General features: G+C 50.6%; 1 protein-coding gene across 1 annotated transcript in view; it reads right to left on the bottom strand.

Moving 5' to 3' along the window:
• P2RX3 (purinergic receptor P2X 3) overlaps positions 1–17794 on the bottom strand; it is a 33212-nt gene that overhangs the window by 9845 nt on the left and 5573 nt on the right. Inside the window, exons 2-8 of the mRNA XM_008537756.2 lie at positions 13596–13731; positions 13079–13150; positions 12793–12856; positions 12079–12172; positions 11685–11762; positions 10834–10975; positions 10114–10250 (exon numbers count right to left, since the gene is read on the bottom strand). Of these exons, the coding sequence (XP_008535978.1) occupies positions 10114–10250; positions 10834–10975; positions 11685–11762; positions 12079–12172; positions 12793–12856; positions 13079–13150; positions 13596–13731 (723 nt within the window). The remainder of the gene's footprint in view (positions 1–10113; positions 10251–10833; positions 10976–11684; positions 11763–12078; positions 12173–12792; positions 12857–13078; positions 13151–13595; positions 13732–17794) is intronic.

Raw genomic sequence — 17794 nt, 5'->3', positions numbered from 1 at the left:
ACGTGGTGTTTTTTCAGAAGCTGAAAGAGCACCGGGGGCTGGAGGACAGAGACAGAGGGTCATGGCAGTGGGTGGTCCACCTCGCCCTGGCTGGCAAAGCCAATTGTGTGCATCTCTTCCCAATTCCACATTCAGGGACATCATGCTTGTAGCTTGAAATCGACTATGGTGGAGTATTTACACCATGGAAATCAGCAAACGCCCAAATCGGGGTTTTGTTTTCTTCTTTTCCAGAGAGCTGGTTTACCAGTGCGGCACTGAGGCTGTATACACCCCCTGGGCCACCTTTCCTGTCTCCGCTGGGATCCTGGCCTCCACGACAGTACCTGCCACGCAGACTGTAGTTAACAATTTGGACTACTGACTATGATTCAGATCTCCTTCTCTCTCTGCCCGAGGGCCCCGTGCAGCAGAGGGTAGGGTAAATGCTTGCTGGAAGAACAAATGAATTTCTGAGATTCTTGACATCTCACAGCATGAGTCGAGCAACGTTGGCCTCCAGGGTTCCTCCTGTTGACTGTAGCTTCTCCGAATTCTCCCGATTTTTCAGGTGGAGCTAGTACAAAGGGGTAACAACAGGCTGTTTCTCTCCCAAACAGAAAACATTTCAATCTGGCAGCCAGCTGGGTGGCAAAGTAGGTGGTATTGGCGGGAACCAGCCCTGGTGGAGGGGAGATGTGGAAAAGCGTAGAGACATCGTACATGTGGAGTGTTTATTGCTGCTGACGCTAGTGAGAGGCTTCCGCACCCATATTTCATTGAGGCCCCATGACAACAGCTCAGTGGGGTGGCTGGTGGCTTAGGGGCTCTGAAATGAGAGAATCCCGGGCTTGAATTCTGGCTTTACCACTTGAATTAGTTTATAGAACTTGGGGCACGTTACTTCAGCTCTCTGTGTCCCAGTTTCCCCAAATGTGAACTGGAGAGACTAACAAGTGCTGAGGGCTTATTGAGAGGATTCAGGGAGCTGTAGGACATGAAGGCTGAGCACCGCACCTGGCTCAGAGCTTTCAAGGAGCATCATCTATGGATCATCAGGCCACACCGTCCAGACTTCACAGGCGGGAGAGAAGCATAGCAGCTGTCCTTGGGCTACCGGCCTGCAAGGGGCGCAGCTGGGAGCTGAACTCAGGCTGCTGGAATCTAACTGCCTGCTGCTTCCCTGTGGAGGAGCCAGCAAGAGAGTTCACTGCAGCCTCAGTGGGCAGGGAGCTTGTGAAGCCGGTGCCTGTGAAAACACCTCAGCTGTTGAGGAAAGCGCAGCATGGCTGTGACTGCGATGAGGCCAGAAACATGGGAGGGGAGAACAGAGCCAGGACACCGGCTGGCGCTGAGCCCGGGAGGGGCAGGAAACCTGGGTGGGGGTGGGGAAGGGGACGAGGGCAGAGCTGGCGCTGTCAGCGTTGGGAGGGCCACCTGAGCCCAGACATCTGAAGGATGTGGGATGATTACTGGTGCTGACTGCTCTCCACTGCCCCGAGACCCAGCCTCTGGTCTTGGGCCCCCTCAGGCTGACCTCTCCAGGCTGCATGCCTGCCCTCCTTCCCTTCTGGTATTTGAGGGGTTTGGAATGTGATGCCCTGGTGGGGGACCAGAGGGCAGGAAGGAGAAAGGTAGGGTATGTATTCTGCCCACTGCTTCCCTGCCTCGCTGGCCTGTGGCTGTGTCGCTCTGTGACTACTGCTCCTCTCAGGGGCCCCAGCACTCCCCCAGTTTCTCATGCCTCCCGCTGTGACTGTGTGGCTAGAGGTGGGCACAGCTTTCTACTTTGTTAGGCCCTGAGTATCTCAGCTTCCATGTTTGTGAGTTTCTTCACAAACCCCAGCTGAGGGAGCTTTCCCAACAGGACCGTCACTGACACACCTGTTCTGTGACCAGACAAGACACTTCCAACACAGGACCAAACGGAACAATTCGGAGGCCAGACAGGGCCGAGACATTTCTGTGTGTGTGGGTGCGTGTGCATGCTCCTCATGCCACAAGCAGCAATAGATAAAGAATGAGTACGTACCAACGTCAATTACCATAATAAATCAGTTGTCAGATGTGCTTCTGCAGGGCAGTGTTGAAGCTACATGCCGATGTGACAGGTCTATAAATAATAGTGCTTGCTTCAGCAGCCCGAGTTTCCAAAGCCCTCCCCCAGACACCTACGTGCGTTGACTCAGACTCTTAGAGCTTGAAGAGGCCCTAAAGATGATCACCTTTAACTAGCCCATTTTACACAGGAAGAAACTGAGGCCCACAGAGGGGATAAGACTTGCTCAAAATCACACTGAGCATTTGTGACAAGGCCTGAAGCACAGCCTGCAGGTCTCCTGACCCACAGCCTGGGCCCTCTTTGCTTCACCTCTGCCTCATCTTAATTATTCCTGCCTTGCCTCAGCACCAAACTTTTGTGTGTGTGTGTGAAGAAGATTGGCCCTGAGCTAGCATCTGTTGCCAATCTTCCCCTTTTTGCTTGAGGAAGGTTGTCGCTGAGCTAATATCTGTGCCAATCTTCCTCTATTTTATGTGGGATGCTGCCACCATGTGGCTTGATGAGCGATACTAGGTCTGTGCCCTGGATCCGAACCAGCCAACACCAGGCCCCATGAAGCGGAGCATATGAACTTAACCACTGTGCCACCGGGCTGGCCCTGCCAAATATTTTTTTTTTGTATAAACATGTTTGTTATTTGGGTTCAGGTTTACTATTTCCACTAGATTAAAAGTTCCTTGATCGTAGGAACTCCTCTTGTTCCCCTCTGTATCAGCCCCAAAGCCCAGCACGTGATGTAACCTGGAAGTTGGAAGAGACCTTCAAAGCTCTCCCCACATTCATCACAGAGGGTTTCCCGCCGCTTCCTGAACACCCGCAGTGAGAGGGGACTCACTACCTGGAGGAGCGGCCCAACCTCAGCTTTGGACGGTTCCCTCCCTCGCAAGCGCTTCCCTGCACTGAGCTGACATTTGCAGCAGTTGGCAGTCAATAAACGTTTGCTGAATGGAGAGGGTTTGTATCACGATGTACAAACCCCTTGGAAGCGCTCAGACATCTGTTTAGAGATGATCCCGTAGAGTGGTGGCAATTCCTTCCTAAAGCAGGGACACTGTGACAGCAGCAGGAAAAACAGCTACAAACTTGCGGGATCCGGGTTGGACTTGGACTTGCAAGGGAAAACCTGGGCCTGGAATGTGGGTTTCTAAGTGAAGGAGGTGGCGTTCTCAGCAAAGCTTTTGCCTAGCAGGAAGGACTTCTGCCAGCCGAAATATACTTTAGCAGTTGATTTTATACTGACAGGAAAATATCTCCTGGCGACTCACGGCATAGGGGTGGGGCAGCATCCTTCGAGCAGGCTGGGCTCCTCCCCTGAGAGACGGCCCCCAAGCCATATTTATTTACTCATCTTCTAGGAACCTAATCAACTTCAAAGGCAGGTATTTAAAAAATGGTTTGTTGTTGATTTTTTAAAAATGTATTACTATTAATTTATCATTAATCAGGCTGGGAAAGACCAATGGACACAGCTAGAAGATGTATGTGGGAGCCAGGTTACTAGCTGTCTTCTCCTGGGGGTAATCTTTTTAGCCTCAGTTTCCTCATCTGTAAAACGGGGGTAACCACATCGGTCCTACCAGGATACTTGTGGCTGCCAGCACAGGCTCTGGAGTCAGGCTGCCAGGGTTTGGATTCTAGCTCCAGTGCTATTTGCTGTGTTGCCTTAGGCAGATAAATGACACCTCTGAGCCTCAGATTTTCAGCTATAACATTCTCCCTCGTCCGAGTCGATGAGATAATCCACAAAGAGCACTAGCTATGTCCCTGGCTCACTGGTAAGTGCTTAATGAGTGTTAGCCGATATTTTCTACCAACAACGTTGGTTGCTGTGAGGATAAGATAGACATGAAAATTACAAAGGCCTGTTTAAATTCAGGGTCGCTCTAACTGCCTCACCTCCCACTGTAACCTAAGGAAAGTAAAGAGCAAAATGTATCATGGAGAATTCAAGCAAATACCCCCCATCGAAGAGAGCCTTCAAGTGTTTCTGTCGAAATGATGGAAATGGCTGCTTTTAACACATATTCTATGGCTTTTAGAAAGAGAAAAATCCAGATTGCAAAAAGCATGATGGAAGCCAAGGGCGCACTTCGATTCCATCTCTGTGAATTGGCCTAAGATCTTGCTGATCTGCACGTTTCAGCATGGAAGCTGAGCAGGCGCCAAATTTCAGAGATTCATGAAAGCTGCTGTGGGTACATTTCCAACACAGAACGATCACTAGAAACACCTACGGCATGAGGAACATCTAGCAGCTGAACAAGTGTTTTTTGTCCCAGACACCCAGAGAGGAAATCCAAAATTGTGTTGCCTTTTAGTAGCAAAGCTGTCTTAGGAATGCTCGGAGGAGAAACAAGAAAGCAGACATTGCTAAATGCACCGTTTTGCTTCTTTCCCATCACTCCAGCAATCACTACCAGGTGTATCTCCTACAGCTGCTTTTTCTTTTTTGCAAGCAATGTGGTGGTGGAGGGTGTGACGGAACCAATGGCTATAGATCAGTTTCCTGGGTTTGAGTCCTGATGCACCTCCTTATTAGGCTGTGTAATCTTGGGCAAATCTCAAAATCTGTCCGATCCTTCCATGGGGGAGGGCAGCGAGCTGTGAATCTTGTCAAAAATAGGTGTGAAAAGGCTTTGCAAACTTCACTCTAGGAGCTCTTAATCTGAGGTCCAGGGATAGGTTTGTAAAGGTCTTCAGAGTCTCAGAATTTTATGCCACATAGATATCAATGCAGAGAAAAAAGACTGGAAGGAAACTCACTGAACCACCCAGGATGTTAACTTCCTGCAGGGGGAGCAGGACTGGAGGAGTGCAGGGGTTTCCAGGCCATTACGCTGTATGTATCTGTTTTGCTTGGGTTTATTACTCTGAGGATGTATTTATATCTTATTTATAGAAATAAAGTATCCTTTAAAAAAGAAATTGCCTGCAAAATTGCTCATGTCTATGAAGACGTGCATTTTTCTTGGGCAGTCAATGGTCCATGCTTTCCTCAGGGGCATAAGGGGGCATAAAGATCTCCAAAAGTTGACGAAAGGCTGTGATTTCACAGGTGAGCGTTGTGAGGACTTGTACTGGACACCTCCTCTGATCCACGCTCCTCCTTCCCTGCCCTGCCCTGGCTGCTCTGCTGGCTGCTGGGCTTGGGCTTCTGGTGGGGCCCGGCTGGGTCACAGCTCCTGTCAGCCTGCCCCTCCTCACAGCTCTCTGTCTCTGGGTTCCAGTAGCTGCTTCCTGCCCTGGCCCCTTCAGACCTGGGCAGTCACCAATGTCCCCGACTGGCCCCAGGCACTGCATTCTCCTTTGCGTTTTCCCTACACCCTGCTCACACCTTTGAAACAGCCCCTTTATTAAACTCTCCTCAAATTACCCAATTTGCATGTGCCATCTGTTTCCTGCTGGGACCCTGACTGATACACTATTTTTAATTTTTCTTTGTACCATCTCTGCCTCTACACTCACATACACACGTACGTTGACTGACACACACACACACTCGCTTACGCACACAACTGACACACACATTCACTCATGATCACTCATAGACACACTTATACTTGCACACTCACTCACATACATTCATCCACAAACACACCCGCTCACTGGCAAACTCACACTCAGGACTCAGACACGGCATCGCCTGCTCCCAGCACTTCGGGGAATGTAGCACTCTGGTTCAATCCCCCTCTGCGAGCTGAGGGTCCACCTGTGATACAGGAGCCAGGCCCTTGCAGGAACCCTGCTGCTGGCGTGCCTGTCACCTGCTCGCCACCGAATTGGCAACTCTCACCAGTTCTTTGTTTTGAAATGCTGCACTTTGTCCACTACTAATCTGAATGAACCCACCAACAGCACACTCTCAAGGTACTTGGAAAGAGGCTTCATAAAAATACAAAGTTAAAGTGGCCCCTAGAGTCTTTAGCCATGCAGAACAGACCTAGGAGTAAAAATAAAATCTTTCTACCAAATTTCAGGTGGGGACAGATGGAATCCCTCAGGAGGTCACACAAATAAAGATTAGTTTAGATGGACAGCACTAGGTCCTTTGGGTGGGAGTTGAAGGGAGATGCATTTTGGCTCAATATGAAGTCACATTTCCAATAACTGGAGGCCATCTGATGATGGACAGGCCATCTGGTGAAGCAGCCCCTTGAATAGACCTCTAACGCTACTCTAAGATGCACCCACGGCTTTGGGCAAGTCACTTCTCCCTTTGGAGGTTCCACTTCCTCATCTATAAAATGACTGCCTCAGTCTAAGCGTCTCCAAGGGGTTTTCAACAGCTATAAATTCTCTAAATCTCTGTTTCTGCAGGCAAGGAGGTGCAAAAAGCGGGGGGGCGGGGGGAATTGGAAAGAAGCTGCAGAAGTAATTAGTGATGGAAATACAAATCTCTAGCTGCCTCTGGATGTCTGAGTTTGCAGATTAAAACAAGGCTGAATCTTGGCTGAATGATTCCATTCCCTCTGGAACACACAGCAACAGTAGGATGTTGAAAATTCTGGCCTCTGTTGGAGAGGGAGCGGCCAATGAGTTTGTTTGGGAGACAAAAGGCCAGGCTATGAATTGTGCCTCCAGCAGCTGCTAGTCTTTTAGCTTCCCTGGACCTCAGAATCTTTGTTCTCAAGTGGGGATGAGAGTAACAACCACACAGGCATGTTTTTCTGATGATGAACAAACGTGAATGTCCCTAGCCTTTCTGGTTGGGGTGGACATCATCCAAGAAAATATGTTTGCATCCAGGCTCCCACCCTTGAAACCAAGGACGAAGGAGTTAAAGTTTTCCTGGATTAGGATGAAGCTGTGCCTGTACCCACAGGTTAACATGGGAAACAAAGTAACCAAAGTTTCTGAGCTTGCTTTGCAGAAAAGCAAGAGGACCACTGATAAGAGAGCAACTTGGGACAGCCCCTCACCTGACTAAGCATCACACAGGAGCACTGAGAAGCTACAGTGACTGATTGTAAACTTCAGATGTCACAGACTAAAAATCCACCGCATGCAACACATAGAATCCGCCCGAGTTTGCACACGCCCCCCATGAAGAAATATGAAAGACAGTCGCCCCTGTGCAGAGGACTCTTAGAACTTCAGCCCCCAGGGCCATATGCTCCCCCTCCCCAGTGTGCAACCACGTGCTTTAGAAAAATGCTTAGAACCTCACGTAGGCAAGCCAATCTGTAACCAGGAGAAAGAATAACTGGTTAGCAGAAAATTTACGTCCTCTGTCCAAACTATTCCTTCCGCTGAAGATAAGGAAGTAACTGAGGTTTTCTTAGATTCCTCAGGAATGTCTCATTCAGCAGATCTGCTACGGAGAGCCACCCAACATTCTGTGGTCATCCATCACCTGACATTTCTGAGCCCCCTCCCCAACAACGTTTGTCTTAAATAAGTCATTTCCAAATCAGTTCCCCTTTAAGATGGTTTTTTTAGGACGATGTCCACCATCTTCCAATTTGCTGGTTTATCGCTTATTAAAGTTCTTTCTCTACCACCTCCTGCTTAGCCTTTTATCTTGCAGCGAGCAGATGAAGCCCTTGTTCAGTAACACGCTTACTGGCTCTGTGATCTTGGGAAACCAACTTAACTCTGCAAGCCTTGGTTTTCTCACCTGTAAAGTGGCAAGATTGTAGCACCTCCCTTGCAGGATGAATGAGGAGCAATAAGCCAAAGCACACGAGACACTTTGCACACAGGGTGGCCCACTAATAAGGAGCTTTGTGGGGTTCTAAAGAGCAGCATACATTTTACTGTATCATAGGAACCACCCTGTGGCCTGTGCTGAACCTGGCTGAACCGAGGATTCAGAAAAGTGGCCTGTAGCCTCCCCAACCTGGGCTCTTAGCTAAGCCGTGGGTGTCTGTGTGGTGCTAGTAGCTTGAAGGCACCATGAGGGTGGTGAGTGGGCACCCAAGGGAGGTACTTGAGGGAGCTTGAGCACAGCCCTCTGCTTGGCATGGCTGTCTTACATTCCCCCATGCCAGTACTATTCCTCGGGCCCTCTGGAAACCACGAAGGTCGAACTGAGCAGCTTTTCCCCTTCATACTCTGGCTTGGAGGTCTTTGGTGAGGCGGTCAGTTACCTGGGGCCCACACCTCTCAGACAGTTTCCTTTAGGCCCCTGGGAATTACACTCGCAGGGTCCTTAGAGATCCTCTGATCTGACTCTCCAAATACAATCCATGCTTACTCAGGAGTAGGTCCATCTTGTGTCCTACTTGCCTGGGTGGGGAGGCAGGGAGGGCACCACCGCCCAATAAAACTGGAGCTGAAGGACTCCAAACCGATTCCTCTTTAAACAAAAGACATTGTTCTAAAGCTGTGTGACACCAATAGTCAGGGTCTTCATAATAGTTAGATTCTTCACAAACCCTCCAGCCAAATGAGTTATTTGGAGGGCTGAAGAATTCCCAATGGCCAGAGGGAAGTTACAGAGATGAAAACTTGCATTTTGGATCATAAGCATTTTATTAATATGTTACTATTTTAAGCCACCATACAGATATCCTTTGTATTGATCTCAGTGTGATGTACCGACTGAATAAATACGCCAATTTCTGCCGGGGAGCCAAACAGTATTTTTAACCTACTTTAAAATATGTGTTGTTTCCTATGGTTTTTTTTTAAAGTTTGGAGTTGATTATGAAAGCATTTTCAATTTGAAAAAATTCTTCTTTCCAGAACATATACATGTATGTTTTAACTATTAAATATAAAGCTTACTGGGCGCATAATTACTTTTTGAAACTACAAATAAAGGTAAAAAAAGGTGGATAATTTTTTTTGGCTTACGTATGACATTATATTGGAAAATACCACTACAACAAAGGAAATTGGAGTAGTAATTCTTTGAACATATAGCTTAAATACGTTATTGTATGTATTTTTCTTCCTGATCATGGCCTATTTAGCCTGTTTAGTGGGTAATAGTGTGTACTTAATCAGGGCCCTGCCAGAAACATCAGGATCTTCAAAAATTAAGCAGAAAACCCCCCATACAGGTGAAGCTTTTCACACATTAGCTAACAGGATCCTCAAGACAATAAGGATACTATCACCATTTGACAGATGGGAAAGTTAGGGTGAGAGAAGGTCAAGGCTTATTCAGGGGCCTACAGCTGGTTCCAAACAGTTTATCCCCGGGGTTCTCTCTCTCTCTTTTTTTTTGGTGAGGAAGATTGGCCCTGAGCTAACATCTGTTGCCAATCTTCCTCTTTTTGTTTGAGGAAAATTGTCCCTGAACTAACATCTATGCCAATCTTCCTCTATTTTGTATGTGGGACGCCACCACAGCATGGCTTGACAAGCAGTATGTAAGTCCTTGCCCAGGATCTAAACCTGCAAACTCTGGGCTGCTAAAGTGGAGAGCATGAACTTAACCACTACACCACCAGGCTAGTTCCCCAGGGTTCTTCTTTTTCCCTTTCTTCAAAATGAGGGGTGGGGTGAGATCCCTTATATCTCAAGGCATAATTGGGAAATATAAATTGGGAATATAAATTAGATAACATTTAAAGACTGGTTCGAGTTCTTGTTCTTGCTTGGGAAGGCACTGAAGAACTATTGGCCACTGTAACAGTTCTTTGTGCCTCAGATGAAATTTCCTGGTTATGGACAGAAATACAAAACTTCCATCGTGTAAAATGACACCAGCCATTGCCCTTGCTTTGCAGAGTGAGCAACCTTAGAAAATTCAGGTCCAGGAGAAGGAATGGGGCTACCTGGGAGTTACACAGCCACGTCATAGCTTCAGAGCCAGAGCTAAGATGGGCTCCAAATCACAGAACCCAGCATTGCAGGAGACCTTGGGCATGTGGTCTAACTGGCAGCCAGGAGCATGAATCCTCAGCATGGTCCCTCCCAGTGATGGGCAGCCGTTATCTCACAGGACAGTCTATCTGTCTCTGAGTGGCTCGCTGTTGGAAAGTCCTTCCTAAGTTTGAGCAGAAACCTGATGGGGGAATGTGGGACCCTTTCTTCCCAGTACATGTGTTGCTGCTGGAGATGCAGCTCTGTACCACAGCCCTTGCTGCCTTCTCCTGATGTTCCAGGAGACAGGGGATTACCTGAAATTGTAGCCTGGGGAGATGCTGCTCTTCTCAGAAACGCCGTCGAGGCGGGTGAAGGAGTACTTGGGGATGCACTGGTCCCAGGCCTTGTCCAAGTCGCACACCCAGCCAATCTTAATGCCCAGAACTCCACCCTGGAGAAAGGGGCCGCGTGTGAGCTCTCCACAGCCCTCCGCCTCCCTGTCCTCGGCCAGGGTGGGGGCTGGGGGCTGGGGAGCTTCGTGACAAACAGACAAGTGATTTCTTTCCATTCCCTAGGTGGAGGACGGAGGGAAGGAGAAAGAAAAGTGGTTTGTCACATGTTGCTTGGTGAAGAAGTACTACAGCTAGGGCTGAGGACCCTCGAGCCTCTAAATCCTGCTTTTGTTGACTTGAGGCCCTTAGCCAACACAGGACAGAGAAAGTGGCCAAAGATCCACTTTCCCATTGTGTGGGCCTTTTCAGAGACCTAAGGCCTCTGCCTGCAGCTGAGGTGGGAAGATGGGAATGGGAGACTGAGGCTTGTGGGGAAGGGTGAGGGAGACAAGACCCTCAGGGCGGGGCTGCATAAAAAGGGCTTCAGCACACAGCCAGCTGTAGGCCCGGATGCTTCCACGAGGTGGCGCTGTCTCACTCCCGCTCCTCTTCCCCAGCGCCCCGCTGCTTGCCACAGGGCCCCCAAGTCGGGGAATGAGGGAGTTCCCGGGCTGGGGTCGTGGACAGTGGCCACGTCCTCACCGTGCTGGCCAGTTTGGCAAAATCCTGCCCCGCAAACTTGACCACATCCCCCACCCGCAAGATGGGGCAGAAAGGGGACTTGTCAGGGTGGAAGCGGCATGTCTTTATGTCGGCGGCCGTCAGGTTGGGAAGCAGGTTACCCCTGGGGAGGAGAAGAGGAGAGAGGTGAAGGCCCAGGGTTAATGTGAAGACAGTCCTGCACCAATTTTTCTCTAGCCTTACCGAGCCTCAGGGCCCTCCAGGCCCAGGCACGGGGATCTGAGTCCTGATCTCTTGGACTCTCACTGCCTCCCTTGCCTCTGTCCCTGCATCTTTCTTGTTACTCCAGTCACCTATCACGTATTAGGGTTATGTGTGTTCATGTCTAATATCCCCTAGCCCAGGTCACGCCTGGTTACCCCTGGCACCTCTGTCCTGCCTGGTTTTGTGTTTGCACACCCCTGAAACCCACAGCGGAGTTGTTGAATGAAGGAGACAAGGAAGAGAGGCTGAACTCACTAAGAGGAAAGGGGCACGCACACATGGGCTTGATGTGGGGAGGAAAGAAACGGGGTGCGCCCTCGGGCCCCAACCTTTGGAGGTATTGGAGTTCCAGGCCCAGGTTTCAGTTGTCCCTCTCCTGCCCCAAACAGAGCTCCCATGTGGGTTCTGAGCCCCCAGGCAGGGCAGCTGGAAGAGAACACGGCCCCGGAGGCCAGCAGGGAGATCGGGAGTAGGAGCCCCAGGGAGGCGGGGAGATGGGGAGAAAGTGGGGAGAACCGTGGTGACGGGCATCTCCACTCCTCTGACAGGAGGTGGCAGGGTGGGCCGGGTGCCCTGCTGCTGGCTTTAGGGAAGAAGCTAGGACTCACTTTTCAAAGTTGAAGAGAGGGAAACGGATGCTGTTCTTGATGAAAATAGTGAAATTCTCAGCTTCCATCATGACAGGCCTGTGGGCGAGAACAGGAGGACTTAGCTTCTTGGGAAGAGGAAGGGGAGACAAGGGGGGACCACCTTTCCTGGTGGATGTCTCCCCACAGGCACATGGTCATGGCCTCTCTGGGTCTGAGGGTCAGAGGGACAGGAGGGTGGCTGGTGAGGTGGGCTAGAGAAGATGATATCCTGAGGCCACTTCCCCGCCCCCAGAGTGGACACTACTGGGGATGCCCACAAGACACCCTGCAAGCTCAGAGATGCAGGGCTCCCACAGGGCAAAACTGAGCCAGGGTGAGGTCCCCTCTCCTCCTGTTTGGCTCAGGTCCTTACATTTCCACTGTGTCCACTTCGGTGGGGCACCAGCCCCGGATCTCACAGGTCCGGAGCACAGAGCTGTAGTTCACGCAGCGGCCAGTGAGGATCCCTGTGGGGGTGGAGCCACAAGTGCTGGGTGCCCACTTGGCCCTTAGCCACTCCTCTACCCCCCTCCCACAGGGACCCCAAAGGTAGAGGGAAAGACAGGCAGGGCAGGGGAGGTCGATGGTGACACATTAGCCCTGCAGAACTCTTCTCTCCCCTCTTCCCGAGCCCTAGACCAAGCCAAAGGGCGGTGACAGCTCTCCTCTCACAGGTTCCAAGCCCCGGCCACCCCAGGGTCCCTTGTCCTCTTGTTCTACAATCACAGCATGCTCCTCCTGGCCTCTGAGCCTTTGCTGCAGCTGTTCCTTCTGCCTAGAACCTCCCATCCTGCCAAGTCCTACCCATCCTTCAGGGCCCATCTCAAATCTCAGTGCCTCTAGGAAGCCACTGGGGTCACCCACCCAAAACCAATTTCCCTCCCTCCCCCAGCTCCCACAGTACCTCCTTGACAGCACTTGCCACCTCCTGGCACACCTGTCTGTCACCACCATCCCTGGACTGGGTCTGGCACACACATAGGCCAATTCCCACTCTCTCTCCTAGGTGGTGAGGGATGTGCTGCCCTCTAGGGCACGCTAACACTTTGGGGTTGTGAGGGGCGCGGACGGACGGGGCTGCACTCACCGCCACCTGGGAAGCGCTCGGGCCTGCACTGGCTGTCTGACACACAGCGGTACTTCTCCTCGCTCTGTGGGGAGACAGGTCTGCAGGTGGGTGACGGACCCTGGGTGAGCCCCTCTGCTCCCACTGCCTCCCCACAACTGGGGGCCTCTGGAGGGTACAGGTCGCAGACACGGCTCCAAGGCCGGACCTTGGGCCTCTGCTTACATGCTTGCCCCTCCCTGCCAGCCCCAGCCCCCAAACATTTTCTTCCTTGACCACTTCATCTGACCTCCCTCCCTCCCCTCACCTCTGGGCAGAATCCTTGCATCTGGTTTTCAGTAACGATCATCTTGGTGATGATGACAAAAACAGAGGTGCCCTTGGGGAGGGAGAGAAAAAGTGCAACACTGTCAATCTGTGAGGTGGGTACCATTGTTATCCCCAGTCTATAGACGAGGAAACTGAGGCTCGAGTTGAGAGATCTGGCTAAGGTCACAAGGCTAATCAAGTACACAGGTGGGTCCAAACCAGCCTTTCCCAACCACCCTCCAGCCCCTCTTGCTCCTTCTGTGTGTTGTCCTTGATTACAGGACAAGTTGGCAGATCCCGAGGGGAGCCCAGCTTTCCCGATGCCCAGTGCTGCACTCCGATGGCAGGCCCAAGCTCCCCCACCTCCCAGCCGCTGAGGAAGGAATTCTCCGGGCCACTGATGCCAGATGCTGGTTTGGGGATCCCGTGAGCACTCTTCCTGCCCTGCCTCCTCCCCTCCAACCTGCCTAGCATCTGGGCGTCCACACTGCGCCCTGGGGTGGGGGGGACCATACCTGGGGTGGGGTCACATAATCAGACACGTCCATGACTCTGTTGGCATACTGTCCAAAGCCCTTCACCTTGGTCACCACCGAGGACTCAATGGCTGTGTCCCGTACCTGGTATGCCTTCTCGTGCAGGAAAACCCACCTGGGCAGGAAAGCAGAGATGGAGAGCAAGAAAGAAGGGTCTAGAGCCATCAGACAGAGGCTGAGAGAGGTTCCCTTCCTGATAATGTTAGGATGACATGGGGTCCCTGGCAGGTGGAGGCCTGTGCTGGAGATGGGGGGAGGGGCGGCCTGAGGGTGAGCCCTGGGTTGGCTTAGACTAGTGTTTCTCCATCTTTTCCCCTTAAGGAGCCTTTTTAGATATTTTTTTTTTTCCTAACTGTAATCCCCCCATGAAATCTGAACACTACAGTAGTCCTCGCTTATCTGCAGTTTCACTTTCCACGGTTTCAGTTACCTGCGGTCAATGGCGGTCTGGAAATATTAAATGGAAAATTCTAGAAATAAACAATTCATAAGTTTTAAATTGTACACTCACACTGTCCCACTCCCTCCTGCCCAGGGGATGTGAATCAGCCCTTTGTCCGGCGCATCCACGCTGTATATGCCTCTCAGTAGTCCTCTCGGTTATCACATCAACTGTATCCCCGTGCTGTGTTCAAGCAACCCTTATTTTACTTAATAATGGCCTCAAAGGGCCAGAGTGGTGATGCTGGCAATTCGGCTGAGCAAAAGAGAAGCTATAAAGTGCTTCCTTTAAGTGAAAAGGTGAAAGGTCTCGACTTAATAAGGAAAGGAAAAAAGATCGTGTGCTGAGGTTGCTAAGGTCTGCGGTAAGAATGAATCTTCTCTCTGTGAAATTGTGGAGAAAGCAAAAGAAATTCGTGCTAGTTTTGCTGCTGCACCTGAAGCTGCAAAAGTATGGCTAAAGTGAGTAGTAAGTGCTTGGTGAAGATGGAAAAGGCATTAAATTTGTACAATAAGATATTTTAAGAGAGAGAGAGAGAGAGACCACATTCACATAATTTTTATTACAACATATTGTTATAATTGTTCTATTTTATTAGTTATTCTTGTTAATCTCTTACTGAGCCTAATTTATAAATTAGAGTTTATCATAGGTATGTATGTATAGGAAAGAACATTGTACATATGGGGTTTTGTACTATCTGTGGCTTCAGGCATCCACTGCGGGTCTTGAAGAGTCTCCCCTGCAGATAAGGGGGGCTACTGTATAGATATCTATTTATGTATTGTATGTTTACTTGTGCTTTATACATAAAAAGAGTGAGATAGTTTTATCCCTCAAGAAGCAATTTTCACTCGCCTAGTGGAGAACGCATTGTCATTCCCACTGACTGTGGAGACCACCTGTCTGGCAGGCACCCCAGAGAGAGAAGGTGTGGATCCTAGGCCTCTAACCCCATGCATCCCAGGCTTTGTTCATGGCTGTACCCTAAGTGCCTGGCACATGGTGGGTGTTCAGTAAATGAGTCACTGAAGGCACTTGGGAGCTGGACACTGGGCAGTCTCCCTCTGTGGATGGAGAGGGGAGGGAGGGCAACGGCTGAGCCTTTACCTGGCAGGTAAATGGAGTTGGGTTGGGAGGCAAGAAGGGCCTCTGATCTTATTCCTTGGCTTGTGCTGCCACCTAGTGGACATTTGCCTGTACTAGTTTCTCCTTGCAGCTTCCAGCCATCACCCCATCACGTGGATCAGGGAGAGACCCCTTCTTCCATGCCCTCCTCCCTCCCGGGACTCTCTCACCCTTCCCCTGCAGCAAGAAGGGCCTGAAGACACTTGCAGACAACTCTTCCCTCTGCATTTCTGTGAGGTGCCCGCCTTTCCATTTGAAATTACCCATCACAGCCCTCAAGGCTCAAGCCACTCTTGGCCTGGAAACCATGCTTCCAGCCTGAGGAGCAGTCCCAGTTGTTCCTGACAGGACACTGGGAGGCAGACGCTGCTACTGTCCCCATTGTACAGCTGAGCAAACCTCATCGAGTATGTTTGGAAAATGCTGTGCTCTCTCAGTTTTGAAGAAACACTGGTGACATCTCATGCATTGTAGTGCACTTTTGGAAATGCTGGGTTAGGGTTACTTTCTGCAGGCTACCCAGGGTGGTACAAGGGTGGAGAGCCCCATTAGATGGAGAGGAAGCAGATGAAGAAGAGCAGAAGGAACTGGAGATTATGTAGCGCAGAGAGGACAATGCTGGGGGGCCTAGGCAAGGACACTGCCGAGGGCAGCACCTGGGCTGGCCCGAGGAATTTATAAGGAGAGGGTTACAACTTCAGGCCCAGGAGCTTCCTAACCCCCAGAGAGGCGTCTATGCACGGGCTGCTGTGGGAGGGAGCGAGTGTCACAAGCCCAGGAAGACTCAAGGAAAGGCCTGATGCCCACCTTCCGGCTGTGCTGAGAGGAAGCTCCTTGGACTGGATGACCTCTGTGGTTCCCTGATGTTGAGAGACGCAGAGGGGAGCAGCTCCCGGGTCATGCTGGGGTCACAGTCCCTGGTGGGATGGTCACCTGCCCAACATGTTTATGTGAACACAGGCTGGTGTTTGCAAGCTGCTCCTTATCCAGTTTTCAGGGAGAGGGTTGAGTTATCCCCACAATTGTGCTTCCCTCATGTGCTTGAATTCAGAATGCTCTCTTGAGTGGGAGAGAAAGAGTGGTGTTGCAGCCACTGCCGGCGATGGCTCCTAACCTGTCACCTGTTTTATTGTTGCTGCCTTACAGCAGGCAACATCCTGACTAATGCACCACCATTAAGAGTTATTCGCATGCTTGTAAAATGCTCTTATGAACACCGCGCCTCTATAGAAGCCTGTGGTGTGGTGGGCTTTATTTCCTAGCATTATTCTCTTCTTTTTTTGGAAGGGGAGGTGTTTCATTAAGGTCTTGCAAGGAAGGATAGCTCACATAGAAATCTCATCCATCATCTTCTGTCCTGGCAGAAGAGAAGGGAGCATCCATTACCAGAAAGGTGAAGTTATCCAAATGAGCATTATTAGCTCACAGCCTGGGGCCCTGTGGGGTGGAGGAAGTGAGGTCTAAGGCCCAGTCTCTCTGCTCCCAGCTAAGAGCAGCTGTGTCGCTGCTGGACACTTGGCCGAGTGGAAGCCACAGTCATGACACACTCTCTGGAACCTCAGTGTGCCTGGCCACAGAATGGACACATCTCTGAGTACTGATCTAATGAAATAGCTTCCTGAGGCCCCTCTCCTGTCCTTCAGTCCAGGAATATTCGCAGGTGAGAAGCAGAGTTCAGATTACTAATATCGTATAATCAACGTAGCACGCTAAGTGCTGTATGTGTTAAGGATTCATTCAATCTCTACCACAACCCAACGAGACAGCTTTGTTATTATCATTATGTTACACATGAGGACACTGCGACACAGAGTGGTGGGCTAAACTGCCAAGCTGATATGTGGGCTCCTACCCAGGCAGACTGCTCACGACCACCTCACTGGAAGGTCTCCAGCTGTGTTCTAGCTCATGGCCAGGCCTCAGCTGGCCTCCTGAACTGGATCCTGGTCCTTGTCCTGCTGGCCCTGCCTTGTCACCAGAGAGAACACAGTCTAATGTCCTAGCAGGTAGGAAAGTCTCAGGAGAAAGGGCTGAGGGCTTGGAGGAACAATTAATCAATCTCTTTCCTCCTCCTCTTCCTTCAGGCCTCCCTCTTATGCCCACTGGGGAGGAGAGGCCACATCTGAATTCTTTCTCCAAGTTAAATAACAAGTGGAAGAATTCCAGTGGCCTCACGGGGCTGAGGAAGTCATCAGGGCAGCTTGAAAAAGGGGATGCTTCATTTCCAGAACAGAGAGTTGAGTCTGTCTCTAGAGGCCAGGGCTGAGGAGATGGGGCAGGACTGAGCCTTCAATTCTTGGCATTTACTCTGCTGCTTTGACTTATTTTTTTCTTGTGTTCCTGGTTTATTATTTATAGAGCGGAAGGCGGGTGGCAGATCCTTGGCAGGTGGGATGTGCAGGAAGGAGGCCAGAGCAGCGGCCCCTTCCAGGGAGTCAGGGAGGAGGCCAGGGAGTGGGTGTGAGGAGTGTGTGTTGTGTGTGCCTGGAGGAGAGGGTCTCTCAGGAAGGCATGAGCTGGGCAGAGGGAAAGGGGGAGGCGTGATGGGGAGTCTATGAAATAATAACGGTCAACACCTATTACCGAGTCACCCATCTCAGGCAAGGCA

Source organism: Equus przewalskii, chromosome 11, assembly GCF_037783145.1.
Source record: "Equus przewalskii isolate Varuska chromosome 11, EquPr2, whole genome shotgun sequence".
Classification (NCBI taxonomy): domain Eukaryota; kingdom Metazoa; phylum Chordata; class Mammalia; order Perissodactyla; family Equidae; genus Equus; species Equus przewalskii.
Note: the sequence above shows the minus strand (reverse complement) of the source record. Positions and strands in the feature narration are given on the sequence as shown.